The 21,960-nt window shown below is 33.5% G+C and overlaps 4 protein-coding genes across 7 annotated transcripts; 1 reads left to right on the forward strand and 3 right to left on the reverse strand.

Annotated features, from left to right (window-relative positions):
* Positions 1-574: 574 nt before the first annotated feature.
* On the reverse strand, positions 575-4,807 carry LOC111006425 (Phosphoinositide-specific phospholipase C family protein). Its single transcript, XM_022278367.2, has 9 exons — positions 4,264-4,807; positions 3,466-3,662; positions 3,221-3,356; positions 2,896-3,135; positions 2,380-2,603; positions 2,165-2,282; positions 1,643-1,795; positions 1,471-1,557; positions 575-1,044 (listed from the first exon to the last, which is right to left on the reverse strand). The coding sequence occupies exons 1-9, from the start codon at positions 4,759-4,761 to the stop codon at positions 751-753; spliced, it is 1,947 nt and encodes a 648-aa protein (XP_022134059.1). The 5' UTR covers positions 4,762-4,807; the 3' UTR covers positions 575-750.
* A 1,669-nt stretch (positions 4,808-6,476) lies between these two features.
* LOC111006426 (DNA replication complex GINS protein PSF3) lies at positions 6,477-9,844 on the reverse strand. The gene is made up of 7 exons (XM_022278370.2): positions 9,520-9,844; positions 8,862-9,029; positions 8,709-8,777; positions 8,528-8,628; positions 7,712-7,804; positions 6,826-6,965; positions 6,477-6,735 (listed from the first exon to the last, which is right to left on the reverse strand). Exons 2-7 carry the CDS (start codon positions 8,904-8,906, stop codon positions 6,626-6,628), a joined length of 558 nt encoding a protein of 185 aa, XP_022134062.1. The 5' UTR covers positions 8,907-9,029; positions 9,520-9,844; the 3' UTR covers positions 6,477-6,625.
* A 1,215-nt stretch (positions 9,845-11,059) lies between these two features.
* Positions 11,060-16,701, reverse strand: ATH9 (ABC2 homolog 9). 3 transcript variants are annotated; one of them, XM_022278504.2, is made up of 12 exons: positions 16,449-16,700; positions 15,745-15,899; positions 15,536-15,661; positions 15,216-15,311; positions 15,002-15,102; positions 14,726-14,762; positions 13,515-13,733; positions 12,988-13,099; positions 12,208-12,299; positions 11,942-12,121; positions 11,464-11,577; positions 11,060-11,303 (listed from the first exon to the last, which is right to left on the reverse strand). In XM_022278504.2, exons 1-12 carry the CDS (start codon positions 16,630-16,632, stop codon positions 11,103-11,105), a joined length of 1,617 nt encoding a protein of 538 aa, XP_022134196.1. In that variant the 5' UTR covers positions 16,633-16,700; the 3' UTR covers positions 11,060-11,102. The 3 variants fall into 3 exon arrangements, 1 of the variants encoding a protein (XP_022134196.1); XR_015790514.1 differs by lacking the exon at positions 11,060-11,303 and adding an exon at positions 11,694-11,793 and having other exon boundaries at positions 16,449-16,701; XR_015790513.1 differs by lacking the exon at positions 11,060-11,303 and adding an exon at positions 11,678-11,793 and having other exon boundaries at positions 16,449-16,701.
* A 2,043-nt stretch (positions 16,702-18,744) lies between these two features.
* LOC111006459 (uncharacterized) lies at positions 18,745-21,531 on the forward strand. 2 transcript variants are annotated; one of them, XM_022278412.2, is made up of 3 exons: positions 18,764-19,207; positions 19,286-19,566; positions 21,100-21,531. In XM_022278412.2, the coding sequence occupies exons 1-3, from the start codon at positions 18,922-18,924 to the stop codon at positions 21,169-21,171; spliced, it is 639 nt and encodes a 212-aa protein (XP_022134104.1). In that variant the 5' UTR covers positions 18,764-18,921; the 3' UTR covers positions 21,172-21,531. The 2 variants fall into 2 exon arrangements, with proteins under 2 accessions (XP_087979285.1, XP_022134104.1); XM_088123159.1 differs by lacking the exon at positions 21,100-21,531 and having other exon boundaries at positions 18,745-19,207; positions 19,286-19,717.
* The last annotated feature ends 429 nt before the right edge of the window (positions 21,532-21,960 follow it).

The raw sequence follows: 21,960 nt of genomic DNA on the forward strand, positions 1-21,960 counted from the left end.
AATCTCCCTACTAAAAAAAATACTTGAGTTATATTCAGTTTAATTTTATCCATTGACTTAAAAAATACTATTTTTATTATTACGGTTATTCTACTATTATTTTTTTAATATATAGATAACATAACTTTAGATATTATGTGTAACGTGGGCATTTATTGGAGCTAATATTGATTGAGGTCAATAATAGATGAATGAATATTATGTGCCAGAATAATAGTAGAAACTAAAATGATTTTTTTTCCTTTCTATATTGGATTCTAAAATATATCTATTAAAAGTATAACTCAATTAGTCAAAGACACTTCCATCTAATTAAAAAGGTGTGAGTTCAGGTATATGATGAAGGAAAACGGTAATGAATCATATGTCATCATTATTGACACACCATTAATTTTCAAGAACATGATATTTTTGCAACTATTCAAACAGTTAAAATATCTACCCGAAGGAGGAGGTTCAAGCCTCATTCTGTTTGTCATCTGGCCTGAATTTTTAACACAATGATATTTTTGTAAAAAATCAACAGTTAAAACATCTACTCTGGAAAGGGAGCCTCCCTTTGTTGTACTAAAAATGACAAACAAAGCTTAAATACTGGTAATTTAATTTCGTTAATTCCACGAAAATACAACAAACTCTCAAATTTATGAATTTGACATGCAAGAATCTGGATCAGTGTTCAGAGAAGTGGGTTGCTTCCAAGTGGCTTAATGAAAATTTCCAGAAACCAGTGGAGAAAATGGAATTATTTTATACAAACTCGAAGCGCATGAGAAGCCTTACGGACTTTAATTTCTCTCCCTTCTTGTCGTAGAGAGGGACCGCCCGAATCCCAGGCTTGAGCTCTGTGATGGGCAAACATGTCTGCCCGCCAAAATCATCTTTCTCCGACCTGTCAAAATCTCGAACTTCAAGCTGCATCAAAGCAAGCTCTGGAACTGTCAATGGGAACTTGAACTCTTCGTTCCAAATAGGCACCCAATTGTTCTCAATAGTCTTTGTCTTCTTCTTCGCTGCATCAGCTGGCACCCCAACAATACGAATCTGCCATTCATCCCATATTTATAGCTTTAGTTTATAACTTCTTTCTTTCATTTTTAAATAAACAGGCTACGCCCCACTCTTTATATCATGCAAATGGCCCACGCCCCACTAAGAAGGATGCCTCGGAGACAACAAAAATTTTAAGTTAAGATTAAGACCCATTTGGGATGCAGGTTCGGTATCTTAAGCCAGGTTTTAGGAAGCTTGTGTTTGGGGTACAAGTTTAGTAAGCTTATTGGTTTGTCTGACAAACCCCAGGCTTGATAAATTCTCATGGAGATATATTTGACATCATCTGCTTTTCTAGTTATATTCACATATAAACCTTAGCCAAATTCCATGCTATTCCAGAATTAGCAATATCAAATCCAGCAGAAGATGATGAAAAAGTATTCCTGATAGGAGGACTGAATGGTCACCACTAACCTTTGTGTAGAAGTCTGGTGGGGAGTAGTTGTCAAAATGCGTTTGGCTAAAGTCAGAGCTCCATCCATCCCCCAAATATACGGTTACCTGTATTTGAATAACATGAATGTTAACACCGATTCCAAAAGAACCAAATTTAATTACAATTTATAACCCAACACGATTGGCTTACTTTTAACGTTTCCTTCACTGGTAAAGCTTTCTTGGGATCAAAGACCTCATTTTGTGGGCCTTTTTGCAAGAGGAAGTCGGGTTTTTTCAAGTAACCACACCCTCCGTTGGCTCTAAACATCCCATGCATCAGCCACAATGATCTTCCATAGCCCTGTTGTAGAAAAAAAACCAGGTGCTTCATTTGGATCCCTCCAAATAGTGAATGAAAGCAAAAATTTATTATATTTCTGTTGTGAAAACATAGAATTGTAAGACATTTGAAAACACCATTACATGGTAATGTAGAAAAAATCATCAATAGCATTGCATAGCCTCGTTATTTCATTATTCGTATGCAATTGTATAGCTTAATTCAACATTTTACCCACTCATTCAGAGGACCGTTCTCCCCTTCGAGTAAACGATACCATACCACCACCGTTATTCATGCAGCATAATATTTTAAGTTGTCATGCAAAAGAATGTAAAGGGGCAAGAGGGTAAAAAAAGTGGAGGACGTGATGAAGGTTCCAACAAGCACCTGCATATTTAAAGCCACCATCTGAGCTCCATGGATCCACCCAATATTTGGCCTGAAATTTGAAGACGTGACCCGTGTCCCTTTGGGGTAAACTCTCAAAACATTCGTCTGTGTGAACCTAAAGATCACAGCAAGTATCAGAATCAATCACCAGCCAAAACCGAAGTTTGCTATGAAGAAACGAATCTCTTCCACATTATAAGTTGAAGAATTACCTTACAACATCAGTTCCATTAGAGGCTACGGCCTTTTGAAGTGCCTGCTCACTCAAGCTAAGGCGCCTAACTTTGTCACCATGTACCTTCAATGCATCCTTTAAGCAGCCACCTTTTGGTTTCCCAGCATGAATTGTGATTAGACGTTTGTATTCAGGTGCACCTTGCTGTAACGGTTTGCTCTCCACTGCACTGGTTTCTTCATCATCTGGGTCACTTTCACTCTGTCACCAATTAAAAGAGCCAATCAAGCTGTTGTATATACTTTAAAACACCGGTAGAAAAATAATTTCTTAGAGTGGGGAAAAACTTTAAATGCTAACTCTGTATATATATATATATATATAGAATCTTTAATTTCTGAAAATTTGAAATGGGGCAAAATAGAGAAAAACTACAAAGCCTAAGTATTTTATACATAGTTTTCAAATTAGGAAAAACTCTCTCTCCTTCTTTCTTTGCTCCACCCTGCATCAAAATAAGAAATGATAATCCAAAATTTCATTTTTCACCCACCAGTTCCTCAACTTCAAAAACAGTCATAAGGTCTGGAGTCTCCTTTCCTGATGTTTCCTCTTCTGATGACTCTTTTCCATCACATAAAACCTTGTCTTTTTTCTTCTTAGATTCTAGGTACTCTTTTGGTGGCTTTGTTGAAATAATGATTCTATATTTCAGGGATTCTGGAGAAGGGAATTCTGACAAGCTATCTTCCTGAGGGTAGAACAGTGTATCTCCAAATATTCCAGTTACCATCTGCAAGGAAACACAACATATTAATCATATTCAAGCAGAATATTTATAGAGAGAAATTATGTCGAGTAGGAAAATAATCTTTAACCTCCGCAACTTTAGCTTGAAGACCAGGAGTAAGATGATCTTCAAGAGTAATAATGACAGGATATGGAGATGTCTCAAAAGCATGCTTGTTTATAGACTTCAAACACTTCAAGAGAGTCACAGGGCTGGTTAAAGTCCTACAGTCATCCACAGAATGGTTCTGTACAGTGATTTCCTCTTTTAAAGTTTAACATCAGTTTATATTTTCATTTGATGACATGAAGATATTGAACGATCAGCTAGTACCTTCCATGAAGAACATGAACGTCATCTTTAGCTGAATTTGGCCATAAATCGAGCTCAACTACCCGCAGCCCTCTCTTCAAAGCCTTTATTATGGGAGCATCACTACAATCACTACTAAGTTGATTCCCAGTAAGGTAAGAGTTGTGCCCTGTATATATGAAATAATGTGACAATGGAGCATTCATATCATGATGTACCTGTAAAAAGTACAGTTATCAAAAGCATTATTGATTATAAGCAAATGATATTCCATTGGATTCGGATTACCGCAACAAGCATCTAATGGTTTAACAATCTAATCATCTTCAATTAATTGTCAGACTGCAGCTATGAGTTTGGTTTCTCTCTGAGTAACTTGACATGATAAAGTTCTTTCACAAATTCAATCATAGTTATAGAATCCACTGCCTTAGCCTTATAACCTACAAATAACATTAATTAGTTTTAAGTTCAGGTTTGATAGCTGTAATGGCACAGAGAAATAGAGAACAATTGTTCCCGCTTTAATAATCCTTAAATAATACATTCAAACCCGCGAAAATATTAACGAACAGAGTTGATAACAAAGAATCATCATACACAAAATTGAAACTTCAAAGATTCAAAGATGATAGAAACTGTTTAAATCATAGGAATTAAATAGACGCACATTGTAATTTAAACTATTATAAAAAATTATAAATAATGCCCATCTTCTTTCCCCTTTAAGGCACTATCCAAAACGAAAGGCTACATCTGCAGCTAAACAAAGAAACAAATCGAAAAGGGTTCAAAATGGGAAAGGGAAAGCGAGCGAACCTTAGATTTAATGGGACCATTGAAACTATCCATGAAGAGATAGTGGAAGAAATCATCAAGGGTGAAACCCTGATCGGAGGGTTGGGAGGGGTTGTTGTCAGAGCTCCGTCGCTTCTGCAAGACCTGCTCGATAATCTGCTCGGCCTGAGATAGGGTAACTTCCTCCTCTCCTTGTTGATCCACCAGAAAACGGAGCAGTTGATCGGCGGTCATGTAGTCCCCGCCACCGGAAAACGTAGCGAAGGCATCTCTGACGTCGGGCGGCGGTTGGGCCTCAGTGATCTTGAACTTCCTACTGAAACAGAGGACCTTGTAGCTGTTGTGTCCCCCCTTCATTTCGTCGTTTTCTCCGGTGGTTTTCCTGCAACAGCTATGAAAAAACTGGGAGGAGAGAAATGGAAGAAACGAAAACCTGATCCCAGACGTCGAATTTCTCGAGTTCAGAGAGAGAAGGAGGGAGCGGGGAGAGGGGAAACAATGGCATTGGCCATTGGCCATTGGAGCCAATTTCCCGGAGAGTTTAATGCTGCATCGCTCGGCCGCGTCGACTTTTAGAAACAAAATTTATAAATTAATTAAAATAATTTGTCTTTTAGTTGTAATTAATTAATTAATTAATCAAAGATTCAAAACGATTGAAGAGTGGCGCCGTTTAGCACCGCCCCTGCGTTCACATTCTTTGTTGTTTCGTCAACTCCCGCCAATTTAATATTAAGTCACCAATATTCGGTCTTTCTTTATAAAAATAAATCATTAAAAAAAAAGAGGCCTTTTTTTCTTCCTTTTATTTCGTAGGTGATGAGTGGTGGAGGCGAGGTAGGATGTTATGTTCTACTTTTGTATATATTAGTATTTTAGCACGTTCACATCTTATAAGTTCATTTTTTCCATCTAAATAAATTATAAGGTGGGATATTACATAATATTTTATAGTTTTAATCTATCATGTATTTTAGATGTGAAAATGTGAAAAAGAGACTAAGTCATGAGTTTTCATATTTATTAACTAAAATATTTAATATTATTTAGGTAGGTTGTGAAATTAACTTAATATTTATTATAGATAAAAAAATTTTAACAACCGTGTTAGCGTTTTTCTATATACAAAAAAAAACGATGAATGAGAAATTATATAAAAATTTTGGGATAATATTATAAAAAAACGTACTATTTTTAAATGGTAAACTTTAAAGTTCTAGTTATTAAACTAAGAAAAAAAAGGGAAAGACAAAAAGTTAGAAATACTGTATGGGTGACAAAGAGATTAGGGGGAGGGATGGAGAGGCATGTAAGATGAACGGGAGAGAGACATAAACTTTTATATATATTATAAATATAGATATATTAAGCCTAATTTTTTTAAAAACTATATGCAACAAGAATATATTGAGAGTTTATAAAACTTAGTTTTTTTTTTTCTTTTTTTTTTTAGCAAAAAGTTTTGCTCTCAGAACATAGTGATAACCACAATGTTAACGTTTGACTCGAAAAAAAATATTCCCCAACACTTTTATTATAATCCCCAAGCCTGCACATTTTCTGGAACCCTATATTCAAAATTATAACATATTCGACCATGACTCAAACTATTGGTAAATATTACTTAAATTTTAGACTTTCTCAAAATAATTGCTATGAGTATTGTATTTCTATGAAGTTATTTGAAACAACACTTGAGATTTAAAACTTGTTTTTGAAATTATTCTTGGAAGAAATAATTTTATAACATTTTTTTAAATTGAAAATTAACATGTTAAAAACTATTCCTTCAAGAAACAATTTCAACTTTTTGAACTATAATCTCCTAAAATCAAGTTGAATTTTCTTACATATTATCAAACTACAACAAAAATAAAATTCAAATTGGTTCTTGAACTATCTTACTCTTAGAATTTATAATATTAATTCTAAAACATTTTCCCATTTTATCCATGAAGAAAGGTACTCTTGCATTCACAGCAGATGAATTGAATTCTTCCACCTTTTTGTTAGATTTTAAACTCATCGAACAAGATTTTCTTAAATCACTAAACATTACATCAAAACAATTTTTTTTTTTTTTTTATATCCGTGAGTGTTCGAGTCAACTTGCACACGCCTAGACTAATCTCCTACAACTGCCTGACACTACTATATTTGATTGTCTAGATAACTCGTAGGATATTAAATCCTAAATATAAATGAGAAAAAGAAATGACTAAAAAGAATGTAGATGAAACGTTAAGATGGCAATCATGGATTATTAAAAGAATTATGAATAAATTACCTACTTTCCAGGAAGGGGCATGCAAACTTCTACACTAATTTCTATGATTATGCAACTAATAGTCAAAATAGAATACATTTAAGTTAGGAATAGTCCCTATTCAGATGACTTCCTCTTCCTCCCAAGAAAGGATGCTTTCTGAAATCTGGGTCCACCCATCCTCCATTTCTTAAAGGCTGTCATTGAGGATTGAGCTGCCTCATACACTGCAAGCAATGATTATGTTGATGTAAGCTTCAAGAGAAAGCACGAAATACGAAAATAAGAGACATACAGAGATGGAACAAGAATTTTACTTTCAGTTTCTTCTTTTGATAGAAGTGCTAAGTATTTGGAACTTGCAGCAAATATTGCGGAGTGAGCCTTGGTAAGTACTTCCTTGTACCTAATTTTGAACGTGGACAAAAGCCAAGAACCGATTGTTCTATCACCAACCCTGTAAATTGAGTTTGTAATGAGAAGCCAGAATAACCATTATCTTCCACCTCTTGTAACATGAGTAAGAAGAATCAGAAATAGCATTTGACCTGTTGCATTCTCGTCCATTTAAGTACGCTTAACAAATATTACAACCACCAACGCTTTGCTAGAGCAAACTCCAACAAATTGGACATCCTACGTGCACATGATCGAGGCGACGAGAACTTTTTACAAGATCATATATGGTAGGGGTAATCTAGTTAGTTTAAAATCTGTAGGCATATTTATCTGTTTACTTCTACAATGGAATTAAAATGAGATTATTATGCATTGAGATACAAAATTTAAGATAACAATACACTTGCTTGATTATTATAGAACACTGCCAAGAGTTCAAGCCTAAATACAAGATCCTTAGTACTTAGTAGGATGTCCTTAGTAAGTTAATATACAAGCTTAAATTGATAATTTCATATGTTCTCTAGACGGCAATAGAAAAGTAGTTCTATGGCTAGATATCCCAACTATTCTGCTATAAAAAGGAACTGTTGAATGTCATGCCTTCAGAATGGTACTTTTGTCAGAGGCGAAAACAATTTACGTTGATTCGAGTACAAGGGGGGAATGTCTTTCAAATGAAAGCGCACTTATAGACAGTTTTCACTTTCAGGTGAACATAAATATAACTCCAATTTAAGTAATGGACAAAGCAGCAATATATAGTTTTCACCACATAAAAGAGTTGGGCCTCAAGATACTCACAGTGGGGCAATCTTGCATCCAAATTCATAGAAGTATGGACATCTAGATCGTAGATCAACAAATGCAGCATCAGCTTGAATTTCCAGTCGTGTTCTGGTAATAGAAAATGTGCACTAGTAAACTAAAAACATCATCATCAAAGTCTCACTAATTCCTTTACTCATGAAATTTTACTGCAGGAAGCTTTTGCTGGTAATAAAATAACTAGCAGGTGGAAAGATTGAGCCTCGGCAACCATGCATCAAACAATCACCAAAGTAAAAGAAAATTGAGTAAAGTTCATTTTCTTTGTGGGTCAGCTTCTACGGAGCAAGTGGGAGCATTCTAAATGATATTCTATTTAACTACACCTCAAAAGGTTCAGTCGTTCAGATTACTATAATTTTATGTTATGGCCATAACAGATCATACACACTAACCAAGAGTAATAGCCCTTACTTTTGACCGATGAAAGTGGAAGGTTTCCATAACCATCACTTGTCGCGACGCAAGTCAAGAGCAAGCCAAAAGCGTAGTTCTTAAATAAAAAATATTAATACCACTAACTTAAAATGACATCATGGAATCTTACTAGTTCCTGTAATCTTGGAATTCTAGTTCAGAAGTTTCTGCTTGTAAAATAATTAGCAGATGAAAATATCAAGTATTCAGGAGAAAAATAATCACAATTCAATTTGTCTGTGGGTCAGCTTTTATGGAGTAAGTGGGGGCGAAGTAAATAAGATCCCCATCCTCTTAAACTCCTAAAAAGTCTAGAACACTACAAGTTTATGGGAATAATTGACCGTACAAGAACCTGAATGTAATAGTTATTACCTTTGATTAAAACAGGCAGGCAAGCCCATAGCCACCACTTGTCTAAGATGTAGCTCTTGCCCAAGCCAGAAGGGTAGCTCTACTTTGGAGCCAGATTCAACCTGAAATTACACCAGATAAGGAAACATGAGTTTGTAATTGAACATCCATATCATATCTACTATTGATTTCTTGAACTCACAGAATCTGTTTCCGAACTGGGATCAATTCCAACTCCATTAACTCCCTTTTGGAACACAACAGAAACAAGCTGTCAAGAGGATAAAAAAAAGACTCAAAATGTTGGGATGGCAAGATTATAAGACCTTATGAGGTAAAAAGAGGAGATATTGACCTCTTCCTCCGCCAAAATGTCATCAATATCGTAATAATTTGTCATTTCTGAGGGTATTCAACACGTTGCTCCAATGTTCAATGCCTCTAGAAGAAAATGCCCAAAATTCCAGCGTGATATATTTTCAACTCACACCACCTACTTCTACAGTTAAACGTTTTGCTGGAACTGCCAGGACAGTAATGACAGTTAAAACAGTCAAATTATTGAGAAACTAAAAAATATTTCCTCTGATATCAAAAAACTAAAGCCAAATTATGTTTAACTAGACAGTCAAATATATAAAACTAAACAGTTAAATATATATCGTGTAGAGATATTCAAATCTTTCAACCGATCAGTAGGTCTTCCTCCAAATCACAAAATCATATTTTCTCGGTGGGAATGCTAAGAAAACCAACTATTTCATTTTACCAATCAGTGGGTAAATAAATTCACAGCACAATTGCAACAATAGAAAAATGTAAACAGCTTTTGCATCTAGCCATTCAAATTAAAAATTGAAACATAATACGATCTTTTTACATAAATACACAAACAATATCAAGTAACCCAGTTGCATACAAACAGATAAACGAGACAAAAACACAGAACAATCAATAACAAAACAAAAACTAAGGAAGAAAGAATACGTCAACCGGTGGGGAGAGCGGCACACCTTCGATTACGGTAACGTCGATCTGATTTTGCAGGTATCTTCTAAATTCTACACCAGATAAAAATATTGGAAATGGAAGGGGGAATGATTGAGGTCCTTCCGGAAGTCTGTTGAGCGGCTACATGCAGGAATTCTTGAATTCCAAAGACCAAAGCTATGGAGGAAACGGAGGATTGAGTATGGACGATGATTAGGGATGAGAAAGAAGATCTGAAAACGGTGAATTTGCAGTCGAAAAATGGAAGCGAGGTTGAGAAAGGAGATTGAGGCGCCGACTTTCAAAAGATTGATCTAACCAAAATTTCAGTGGAAGTGGAAAATTCAAATTGGAGGGAAACTCAAAAATTTTATACAGAGATCTGGAAGAGGAGGTTTCCATTGGGTGCGGCCGGGTCTAGCGTAGAAAGTTGTCGACCTGGAATAAACGGATATGATTTAATGAGCGTAGCTAATAATGGATTAGATTTGACCGTTGATTAGTAAAATCTTGAAACTTTTATTTCTTAATTCGCTATCTTAGCTAATTTTCAAAAGGAAAAATGATATTACTTTTTATTATGTTTCAAATAGATCATTCCTTGTATTTTAAATAAATCGATTCTGCCAAATCGAGTATAATTCGGTGATAATTGACATATATATCCAAGAGTTTGTGAGTTTGATCACCCACCCCTACAAGTTTTTTAATTTAATTTTTAATCTTTTAAAATTCTCAAATATGCCCTCAATGTTAAAATTTTTCATTTACCTTATTCCATAAATTAATTTGTTAAAATTATGTCCATATAACTAATTTGTCATTAAATTATTGTTTGTCAACATATTTTGAGACATAGGCATGCTACTTGGACACACCACTTATAGGTTTTAGTTCTTGCACATCAAAGTAACATCTTCTTTTAAATATGTTAACAAAATAATAATTTAATGATACATTAACTTTTAAAATTTTGAATACATCAAACGTAATTTGAGAATTTACCAAAATATTGAGTACCATTTCGCATATTTAGCCTAGATTACCTCTCCATAATTATTATAAATAATAGAATCCATATAAAAAAACATCACGTCAAAAAATGACCAATTATAAATCAAAAGTCCAATTGTCTTCAAATTTCAATACTTGAACTTATACCATCCTAACTCATTATTTCACAATAATTTTTAACATTGAATTTATTGGCTCAAGTTGGTTAATAGTTCATCTTGGGTCATCCCCATAAAAACTTCATGAAGTAAAAAATATGAAGTCATCATGCCTCATAAATTACATTGTAACCTCTCCAAATCCATAATACTCAGAAAGTGCTGTTTAACTCGCAACACTTTATTGGTAAATTTAACTCACCTCAATGAATGTATATATACTTTTTCAACCGTCATACAGTCCTACATATGGGGTGTTACAGTATAAATCTGCCCCTCGGACACTATTCTTATACTCTTTCGCGGTATAATCAATCTGTGTTCAAATAACACAGCAAGAAAAGATTGGGGAATTTGACCACAGAGAGAAAGAATGAAGAAGCCTCAAAACGATGACAAAACTGGATCTTTATGTATTGCTACATTTCACAGTTTCACCAGAGTAAAGCTTTTTTGAGATGTAAAAGCCATAAAGCTAGCTGCAAAGTGAAAATTCTAGCTTCCAACACTACTTCATCTAACCAGACATTTAACCAACATGCTAAGGATTTATTTTCTGATAGTCTCGCCTTGATAACTGCTTCAGATGATACCTTCCCGATGATGAGGAATGTCTCGAGTGAAGATCCCTGCAACTGTTCACAAACCATTTCAGTAATGAATTTCTAGAATGTATCCTAAAAATCTTGACAATATGCTAAGGCTGCTGGAGTTGCAAAAGTTAAATATCATTATTAAAAATGTTTCATAGAGATTTCGAAAAGTAAATATTTTTACAAAGAAGATATATATTACCAGAGAACTGTTAACCGCCCTTAAACAGTCATTTGTCTTCAGCATCAACAAAATTACACGTGGCAATCTCCTAAGGAGCTCTGAAATTTGGGGGAGATAATTTGAAGCATGCATCTGAAGAGAAAGAAAGGTCAAATGCCGTCAGATATCCAGCTGAAGAGTCTATTAAAGTAACTACAATCTTTTCAACTTTCTCGAGGAGAGCAATGCTCACGATCAAAATAAGTTACTTGAGCATAAGAGACTTTAGAACTTTATAAGAAGAATAATGCTTATCCTCAAATAAGTTACTGGTGTTCAGCTTTCAGGATGGATTTTATAACCCCAAAACTGTATGAAGGGGGAGCAACAGCATCAGAAATGTGAATTTGATGGGGGAGAAGTCCATGTGCAAGAGCATGAGTACTATTTTTCTTCTTTTTCTTTATTTTTTTATTTTTGGAGGTAGGGGTGGTATGTACCATATAAGAGAGACTACCTGTAGTTCTGAACGCTCACTGTCAGTTCCTTGTATGACTAAATGGTCAACTGCTGGGTCAATGACTTGATTCCAAGGTTTCATAGTAAGAATTCCAGCAAATAATGCATAAAGATCTTCTCCAGCACCCAGTTTCTTACTGTTCTCCTTTATTGCCTCCGCATCGGAAAATATTAGTGCCTAACATAAGGGAAAAAAATACATCAGAGACATGCTGGCACAAGAATTCATTGGGAGAACATTTTGATGGACCACAAAGGAAATACCTTCCAAAGGGCAGCATAGTTAAATCTGATGTTGAAGTCGAGATCTTTATACAGCCCATGGTCCAAAAGTACCAACTGTGGTTTCCTCTTGCCTGTATTGTATCAACAGAATGAAAATTTACAAAAATGGTTCAAAATTATATGTTAAACCATACCATAAATCAATAACACCGACACAATGAAGCAGCAATATTACATTCCAATCGATGAAAGCTCAACTTTACATTTTTTTTAACAAAAAAAAAAGCATGATTATGATAGAACCCGAACTAGAAATATATTGAATATAACAAAATATAAGAACTATAATAACTACCAAGTAATTCGAGGTACTTGGACCTCGCTTCTCTTAAGTATTCTTACTCAAGCCTAAACCATACTCACCAATTGCCTACCTTCATCCTTTCCCCCCTCACCTTATTTATAGCCAAACTCCCTAACCCAATTACTAATATACCCTTAATACCCTAATAATATCCCCAACTTATCCTAATAGCAATCCTATCAGATTACATTCCAAAGCAGAGAAATGGGATCAAAATATTTTCACTCGTTTTGAATCAAAGGAATCATTACATCTTAATTGGTGCATATAGAATTAGTAGCCGAAAACTCATTTTAGGATATAATATGATATCTCCTTGTAGGTAGGTTACCAATAAATCATTGGAATACTTCCATTATATCATAAATAATGGGATACATTAATGCCCTAACAATTCATCTACGGGTTTGAGAAATCAATCGTTAGAATAATCAATCATTTAGTAAGAAGCTCACCGAAGAAGCTCTTTTTGCTGGAAGGCAAGGGACGGACGAGCAAGTTTGCAGCATGAGGGTCACAGTGCACAAAGCCATGCTTATATATCATCTCAGCAAATGCATGACTAACCTATATAAATTATATCAATAATCGATTTTCTTCAGCAAGTGAAGTAAAACTGTATCATCATAAGGTCAAGCAGGCATTTAAAGAAAGAATATCTAAATGAATGGCCTGAGTTCCTGAACCCATTATAAATCTTCATTCTAGTCATCTTCAACTTAAAAAAAAAAGTACAAACCAACTCTGATTCAAATTGCATGTCCAAATATACAGACAGGCAGACAGTAGATAACATTCACTGTTAGACTTCAAATACTTGAGCTGCAACATGTTAAAATACATGCAGCTTACAAAATGCTTGAGCATAGAGGATCACCAAGTGGGAAAGGAACACTCAAAAAACAAAGGCAAAATAAAAATGATGCTCATAAATAAACCTAATTTTCCTGAATAAACAGAATTGTGAAGTGCGTGATCTTACTAATTTTGCAACTTCTGATGGTTGAACCCCAAGCCTCTGAATGGCCCGGACATCACTTATTTGAGCACCATCCATAAACTCCATGGTCAACAACTTTGAAGTACTTAAGTTCCAATACACCTTTGGAGCATACACATAGTCTGCAATATGAGGAGACAACTTACGAAAGTTATCCAAACATTTCTCGCTGTTCCTGGCCTCACCTAAGAAATCAAGTTCCTGAGGAAGAGATAAAACTGGGACAATAATGGCACTGCCAAAATGTGAAAGTAAAAAAAAGAGGATAAAAGAAATATGGAACATTTTCTAAATTCATAGAAACATTTGTAACTGCTATTCATGGAAGATCATTAAGTAAAGTTTCCGACCTAGATTCATACATCAAAGTTCAAACTAAAATATATGGAGTCGGACATATAAATTAGTTGTCTAACAAAGAAAATGTAATTTCATTATCACAAAATTTCACCCATGCAAAACCCATTGATGATGAACCACTGCAAAATGGTGACTGAAATACCATAAAATTTCAGAAAAAAATCTCCCATCTTCTAGTCCAAGTAACTTTTGTGCATTCCAAACTAAACAAAATCATAGATCATCCATACCATTTCTATACTCTTATGCAATCTCTTGATATTTCCAATGACAAACTAGGAATCAACTTTGACAGAAAGCTTACTAGCGGAATAAAAAAAACCTCCAATTAAGTTTCTAACCTTGAAATTTCCTTGATAAAGTAAGCATTGAGGAGAGGGATGTCAAATTAAATATTTTGCAAAACAGAAAGGAAACTAGTACATTTGGTAAGTTCTTAAATCCATGGTAGGTAGGTAGCCACCCTGGTTTGAACTCATTCCCTCTTATTCCTTTTACTCATTTTCATTGGCCCCAATGACCACTAGGACAACCTATGATTTTCTTAACTAGCAACTTAGGATATAGAGTATCCCGTGAGTACTATAAAGCCAAATGTTGTAAAGTTTAACAACCTAAACCATGAAAAAATAATAGAAGGAAAATTTATTGCCATCCATGTAAAAACAAAAACTATTGAGTGAGAACTTTTTATAACATTAAAGAGAGTATATATAACCAAAGAAAATGTGTAATACATTTGAGTATATATACTCACAAGAAGCACATGAATATAGATTTGAGATAGGCACACACATAAAAAGAGAGTAGGAAACAAAGAAGGGATAACCTGCCTTTGGCAAACTCTCACTCATCTCATCGACCAACCACCTATATAGAAACAAATAATTTATTTTCATTGTAAGAGATCATATATCGCCAAGAGTCTATGAAACAATATTATTAATATAGAACATTATACGGATGCATTACTTTTTTTTTCCGTAAGATTAAACAGATGCATAACTCATAAGCATGGATATTCAAGAATTAACGTGTTTCTTATTGGCAGGATGCAGTTTATCTAGTACAAACCCTTAAAAAGGTCATCGGCAGTTCAAGAACATTACCTATAATCAACTGAAGGAAAAATTCGATATAGGGTGTTCACAATTAGTGCAACACTAGCATGATCTGCAGCTGCAGTATCAGTCATATGAGTGTGCTGCACCTGAATATAAAGAAACAATCAGTAAACAAGATTCGCGCATGATGGGAGGGAAACTATCAAATCAATATAAATGCATGTGAATTTAAGTTCAAATTTAATAAATAAAACAAGACCTTCACAGCAACTTTTTGGCCATCATGGGTGCGAGCAACATGCACTTGTGCAAGTGATGCACTTGCTATTGGATCAGGATTAAATTCAGAAAAGATCTGCACGTGAGAAGGCTTGCATCATGAGACCAACATATTGTTTATAGTGAAATAAAGGTGTTTATACAATATCAATAAGAAACCAGATATAGAAAAATGGAAGTCGTGCCTCATACGTAACAGTTATGATAACCAAGTTCTGTCACAATTCAATGATAATCTCTAATCGAGAGAGTGAATGCATAATCTGATTATATCAAATCAGTTAGGCCAAGGAAATATACCTTATCTGGTGTCTCGCCAAGCTCTCTCTTGAACACTTCACATACTTGATTGTACGGAGATACTGGACATTTGTTCAACATAGATTCTCTCATTGTCTGGACATATTCTTGGGGCACCAAATACTCCTGCATGAGAGATGGGGCAAATTAAGGACTGCAGGCCCATCTTCTTTTTATCGTATACTTCAAGAGGTGGATAGAAAGCATACCAACTGACTAATGTGTTGGCCAAGCTTGATATATATTCCTCCATTTTTAAAGCATAACTCTTGAATTCTACGAGCAGATCTAAGGTGAACTTCATGCTTAACTTTTTCTCTTTCACTACTTCCATCAGGCAATCTCCACAGCGAATATTCATAATCTAGAAATAGGAGAGAATGATGCCAATTCAAAGCCCAAATTCAAGGATTCAATCATTCGGAACATAAAAATCTAAAATTTACTTCTCGAAAAAAATCGAGTAAATAAAATAACCGCCCATTCATAAAACTCGAGACCTACGAATACCAACACGATAAACCCAGCTTCTCAATTTTCATGTCTCGGAGCGATTAAATGCACTAAGATAATATTTTACTGAATACAACCGATTATATAAACAGAACATAATGCAATTCAACCCTTAAACAAAATACTCAAGTCCCGCGAAATCAATGCCAAGGTTTGACAGACATGCGGACTCCAGTAGTCCAGTTCATATATACGCGACTATAAAGCTCAATTACGATAACCCAGTTGCCATCAATCATTCTCAGGATAAAATTAATTCTCAACCATCAATTTGGGAATAAAAACTCAAAACCAGTTCGCGGAAGGAAACCTTGAAATCAATTCCACCGAAGTTATAATTCTTTAAGTAAAGCCACGGAAACGTAAAATTAGAAGCAAGTGAAAACGTTGGAATGCATACCGAAGGCAATAGTAGCGACCGTGGACGAAAGGCGAACGAGGCGGAGCGGGACGGCGGTGCAGAGCTTAAGAGTCATGGAAGGGTCGTCGGAGGCAGCTATGGAGGCCGCTGCGGCACCACCGCCTATTGCGGTGGCCGCCATCGCGACCTTCGCGCCGGCCCGCCACAGAGACCTCGCGACCATACCTTGACGCCCTCTGTTTGGGCAACGGAACGAAATTCGGTAATTTACTGTCTTCCGAAAAACTATTTTTAGTTGGCGATAAAATCTTCAAATACGGTACCCGTTAATTTTGGTCCGCGGATCAACTTGCGCATCGTGCGTGGTGTTTTTTCATCAAATTGCACCTAAAACAAGTCTGCCAATATTTACCTAATTTTAAAAAGTATTATAATTTTTATCTTTTAATAAATTTTTGTTTCAAGAATGGTTAATAAAATATATGTATTGTATTAGTACGCACTATGGCTGATTCTTCTAATTTACTATCTTTTATCTCTCAACCAATATATTAAATTTTTGTCGAAATATCAATATTTTTCATATTTGTGTGATTCGATATTGATATGAAAAGTAAATCAATATTTGAAAAAAAAAATCCGATAAAATATAAAAAAAATATCAACAAAGTATTATTGATGTAAACATAATATTCGATTTTAATAAAGGGAAGTAAAAAATTTAGATAACAAAAAAACAATATGTCCAAAATAAACAAAAATTTAATTCTAAAAAATATATCGATAGAAAATATGAACATTTATTTATTGGTTATATGAGTTTTCAATTAGCGTGTTTAGTAGGGCCAATAAAAGTCGGAGGATGTTGCAGAGTTTTAATGGCCAATATGCGCTATACAAGTGTCTCCTGAAGATTCCAATAGTTTGAAACCAATGGCTATTTCTAAGTTTGCGATACATTTTATGTTGTGTATATTGACAATTATATCATTTAATTCGTAATAATTATTTTAACAACTATACCAATATAATTAAACTAGAGATAGGGTTAGAGAGTGAAAGTAAAACTACCTTCTAGACTAGCGATGACATCGAACGGATAATTTTGTAATTTCAAAAAGTATATAATAGATCTTTGAATTTTTAGGATTTTGTATTTATAATTCTATGTTTAATAGACCTTACTCTACTAATCTATTAATAAAATTCAATGATCTATAGACAAAAAGTTATAAATTCATTAAAGATAATTAAATTTAAGAGATTTATTAGATATGAATAATTTAAGAATTAAACATAACATTTAACTAACTTAGTATCAATGTGTTTCGAATTATCTGTATATAAATTTGTACATGTTATATCATAGTACCACCGGATCTACCAATTAATGGTTAGTATTTTCTCTATGTTCAAAAGATTAACTATGGACATCTTATTTTAGAATATAATCTTTGTTTTGTCTATTTTAAAATTCGTGTAATGTTTAATTAAAATTTTTGTTTGAAATATTATAGATCTACTAAGGGTTAAAGTTGACGTTCCATTAATTTGTTGGTCTCATTCAGTAACTTTAATTATAATTAAAAAATAATCATAATTTAGAAAATCTGAATGTAGGGGAGAATAGATAATTCACTAGGACGTAAATACAATTTAAATTAAATTGATTATCATTTATCCATTCTCATTCCCTTCGAGTAAACATGATTTTAATCAATTATACCATGTATAAAAATTATATAAATAAGGAAGAGAGGAAAAAAGAGGAGAAAATTAGGAAGAGTTGTGTTAATCAAATACCTATTAACTATATTAACTATTTAAATTACATTGATTAGACACATATTCCACCTAAATTGTAATATCTGAAATTACAAGATTATTTTGGATGTCGGATTTGTTTAGTCCATGAAAATATTAGTTTTAAATTTACTAAATTATTATCAACACCATTAATCAAATGTTGATATGGATATTTATTAACAAATGATAATTTGACATGACCTAATATGTGAACTACAAATTTATTTTACATTTAAATAATAATGATTTGGAATTAAGTCCATGAATATTTTAATTATATTTTATCAGTACATATACCTTATTAACTAATTTTGACCGATTCAATCAAACCCTAATGTATTCACTATTTTAAAAGACAAATTATTTATAATTAGCAAAAGAAAACAATAAACGATTTGTTTAATGAAAGATTTTCCATTTAATTAAGTTTAATAAATCTGATATCAAACATCAATTTGAAGAATCATCCACCAAGACATTTCAGTCTAGCCGTTAACTTTTTTATTTATTATTTATTTTCAAATGTTGAGCCCTTCCATCAGAATTTAGACCGTTGATTATTCCACATCCACCGAATTCCATAGCCTTCTCCTTCCCTTGCCCTGCCCCATCAAATTTCAAACCCACTGTAACAGCAACACCCTTCTCTCTCTACCCAAGCTTTCTCTCACTACCTCCATTTCTGGCCTCATCATCCAAATCCCACATGGGAATCCCAAAATCGGAGATGGGTTTTCAAAATGAAGAGAAATCAGTGAGAATTTTAAGGGCTTTGAAGACCCTCTTCTTCTTAATCACCATGTTTATATCTCTGCTTTTCTTCTCTGCCCCAATTCTCATCGCCATGGTCGATTCCCTTCTCCCCTCTGCTCTCCTCTACCCCGATTCTCTCTCCTTCAAATCTCTCTCTTCCAATCTCCAAAACTACAATTTTGCCTCCTCAATTGTCGACATTCCGCTCATCTCCATCTCCAGATCCGCCATTATCGTCTGTATGTAAGCCACCGCGAAACAGAGGACTCGAAATTGAAGCTGAAAATGATGGTTTTTTTTTTAATTTTGTTTTTTAGGTGTGTACAGTTTGTGCGATGGGGCGAAGCTGTCTCGAGGGCCGTACTTAGCGGCGGTGATGGGTTGTTCTTCGATTTCGCTGGTTTTTGTTTCGGTGAAAGCTTATTGTTTGTTTGGTGGGTCGGCGCCGGCGCCGGCGGTGGAGCCAGGAGGCGCCACGGAAATGGTTTTGTTGTTTGGTTGCTCTCTGATTTTGGCTCTTGGACACTTTGCTGTGGCGTATAGAACAAGTTGCAGAGAGAGAAGGAAGCTTCGAGTTTACCAAATAGACATTGAAGCTGTAAGAATTTTCGTCCCTTGTCTTTATTTCAAATCTGTATCTATAGTTTTTAAAGTTTCAATTTATCTCATAAATGTTCACTATTGTTGGAGTATTAAACTATTGTACTAAAGAAAAGAAGAAAAAAAATTAATAGGTTAAACTATCAGTATAGTCTAAACTTTAAAGGAGTAGTTTTAAATCTTATTTTGACATCGAAATTTGTAGGTTGTTCCATTTTGTCACTCAACGTTTAGAAAAGTCTATTTTAATTTTTAAATTAAAGAAAAATTATTTTGGTCATTAAATTTTCAACGGGTTAATTTTAGTCTAAACTTTTAAAAAGTGACTATTTTAATAACATGCTCATTTTTCTATTTGTATAGTTGAATACATAATACACGTTTTAAGACGTTTTCACCTGTTCAAATTTATGTTATTGATTTGTTAAAAGTCAAAATAAAACCTAAGAACATTACTTTTTTTATTTAAGAATTAAAATAGACATTTCAAAAGTTAATGAATTAAAATAGAACAAATCTAAAATCCAGTAATAAAAAAGAGACACTTTTGAAATTTAGAGAAAAAATAGAATAATCTCAAAATTTGATCCAAAATTAGATTTAAACCTAAAAAAATATCTGATAGGTCTTTGGAATTTCAATTTTGTGCTTTCTTGGACCTATCATACATTTTTTAAAATTTATAAAATGAAATTTTGCGTCTAATGAATCTTGACCTTTCAAAATTCGTTTTTAATAAGTTAATGAATTTTCAAAATATTTAATAATAGATGAAACACAAAATTGAAAATTTAGGAACATATTAATACAAAATCAAAAGTTTAGAATTTATGATGTAATGAATCAATTTTCAACCGGTTAAAAAATAATTTAAGAAAGATTTACGAGGCTTGACCAAAACTGTAATTACTAACTTGAAACTTTTAAAATTAAAGAAACCAAATTTGAAACTTTTAAAAGTAACCAAATTTGAAACTAAGTTCAAATTATAGAGATTAAATTCAAAATGACTATAGACTTTAAAATCATAGAAACACAATTTAAACTGACGTGAAACCTCTAAAATTATAGCTACCAAATTCGAAGTAAGCTAAATTATAAAAATTAAATTCATAATGAACAACATTTTTTTCTGTTTGGCTTCTAAGAAACTAGAAGTAAAGAAAAAAAAAACATTTCTTTTCCAACCGATTGAGGGTTTTTTTTCCTTGGATATTTTCTTGGTTTTTTTGAAGGGCATTGAAAGCAAAAAGCTTTTATCGGGTTGAGGGAAAAACCCAAAATCCGACCTGGTCCCAAATTCGACCCGAATCCAACAAAAACCGATTATTTTCGGCTCGGATCGATTTTGCCTAAACACCTATCCGAACCGACCGAATTACACTCCTAATAACAAATGCTTTGAAATTTTTAAAATTATAGAAACCAAACTAAATCTCAAAAATACTAAATTTAATATTAAGGAAAATTATAAATTAATCCAAATAAAATGGAAACTTTTAGGCTGAAGATGTCTTTGCCTTATTTGCAGGTTTTTTCAGGCAGCCAAAAAGGGTTCCCACAGTACAAAAAGATTCTTTTGGAAGGAAAAGCCGTTGAGTAAATTTATGGAGTGAACGTTGAACCGTTGACGATTTGTCGTAACAACGAAGGGCTCAACAATAGGTAGATGTCGACAACATATTGTCTAGAAATCTACGGGTAGATAAATGCATATTTTATAAATATAATATTTGAAGGTAAGGTATAGAGTGCACTGGAAGAAATATAATACGAAGAAAAATTTTATGATATTAGTACATAGATAATACTTGGCTGCTATTTATATAGTATAGTTCTAAGCCCCTTAAACAATTGACAACAACGAGAGAAAAGTAAAAAATCATATTTTTTTTTCTTAGAAACAATGAACTGTCAAATTTTTATTGGTGATAATGACTCATGACCATATAGATTCTTATCGATAAAGAGTTCAATATTTTCTCAATGTGTTGCGTTATCATCTGTATCAAGATCATTATTATTTAACACATTAAGTCGTTAACTTAATAGTTAAGCTATAGTTGTAATCTTGTATATTTAATTATGATTCAAATTTAGTTTATACTTCTAAAAAAAAAGTTTACTTATGTAGTTCAACTAGATAAATAATAATATAATAAATAAATAAAATATTAAAACAATTAATTAAAAAGTTCTCAATTTCACTAATAGATGAGAAAGAATGAAGAGTTGTGAAATAATTATAAAAAAGGTGCGTGGCTCATGAAATAAGAAATGTGAATTAGATTATCGAGCTTTTTAAAGCCGAATAAAATTAACATTTAAGAAGTTAGTTAAATTTGAGATGGGTGCTACCAAATGACAAAATTTAGTTGAATGAACATGTCTC

The sequence above is a fragment of the Momordica charantia genome (assembly GCF_013281855.1).
Source record: "Momordica charantia cultivar OHB3-1 chromosome 4 unlocalized genomic scaffold, Mcharantia_2.0 BLBB01000004.1, whole genome shotgun sequence".
NCBI classification, from domain to species: Eukaryota; Viridiplantae; Streptophyta; class Magnoliopsida; order Cucurbitales; family Cucurbitaceae; genus Momordica; species Momordica charantia.

Bases quoted from the DNA above. Each gene is read 5' to 3' on its own strand.
- LOC111006425 (XM_022278367.2), bottom strand. From the start codon at position 4,761: ATGGCCAATGGCCAATGCCATTGTTTCCCCTCTCCCCGCTCCCTCCTT. The intron at 3,663-4,263 runs GTTCGCTCGCTT...TACTTTTTACAG, and splicing joins ATGGTCCCATTAAATCTAAG to GTACATCATGATATGAATGC. The intron at 3,136-3,220 runs GTTAAAGATTAT...GTTTCCTTGCAG, and splicing joins TTCAAGCTAAAGTTGCGGAG to ATGGTAACTGGAATATTTGG.
- LOC111006426 (XM_022278370.2), bottom strand. From the start codon at position 8,906: ATGACAAATTATTACGATATTGATGACATTTTGGCGGAGGAAGAG. The intron at 8,629-8,708 runs GTGAGTTCAAGA...GTGTAATTTCAG, and splicing joins CCAGTTCGGAAACAGATTCT to GTTGAATCTGGCTCCAAAGT. The intron at 7,805-8,527 runs GTAATAACTATT...TTCTATTACCAG, and splicing joins CCTGCCTGTTTTAATCAAAG to AACACGACTGGAAATTCAAG.
- ATH9 (XM_022278504.2), bottom strand. From the start codon at position 16,632: ATGGTCGCGAGGTCTCTGTGGCGGGCCGGCGCGAAGGTCGCGATGGCG. The intron at 15,900-16,448 runs GTATGCATTCCA...TCCTATTTCTAG, and splicing joins GGTCGCTACTATTGCCTTCG to ATTATGAATATTCGCTGTGG. The intron at 14,763-15,001 runs GTAATGTTCTTG...GTTTCTATATAG, and splicing joins TTTCCTTCAGTTGATTATAG to GTGGTTGGTCGATGAGATGA.
- LOC111006459 (XM_088123159.1), top strand. From the start codon at position 18,922: ATGGGAATCCCAAAATCGGAGATGGGTTTTCAAAATGAAGAGAAATCA. The intron at 19,208-19,285 runs GTATGTAAGCCA...TTTGTTTTTTAG, and splicing joins CAGATCCGCCATTATCGTCT to GTGTGTACAGTTTGTGCGAT.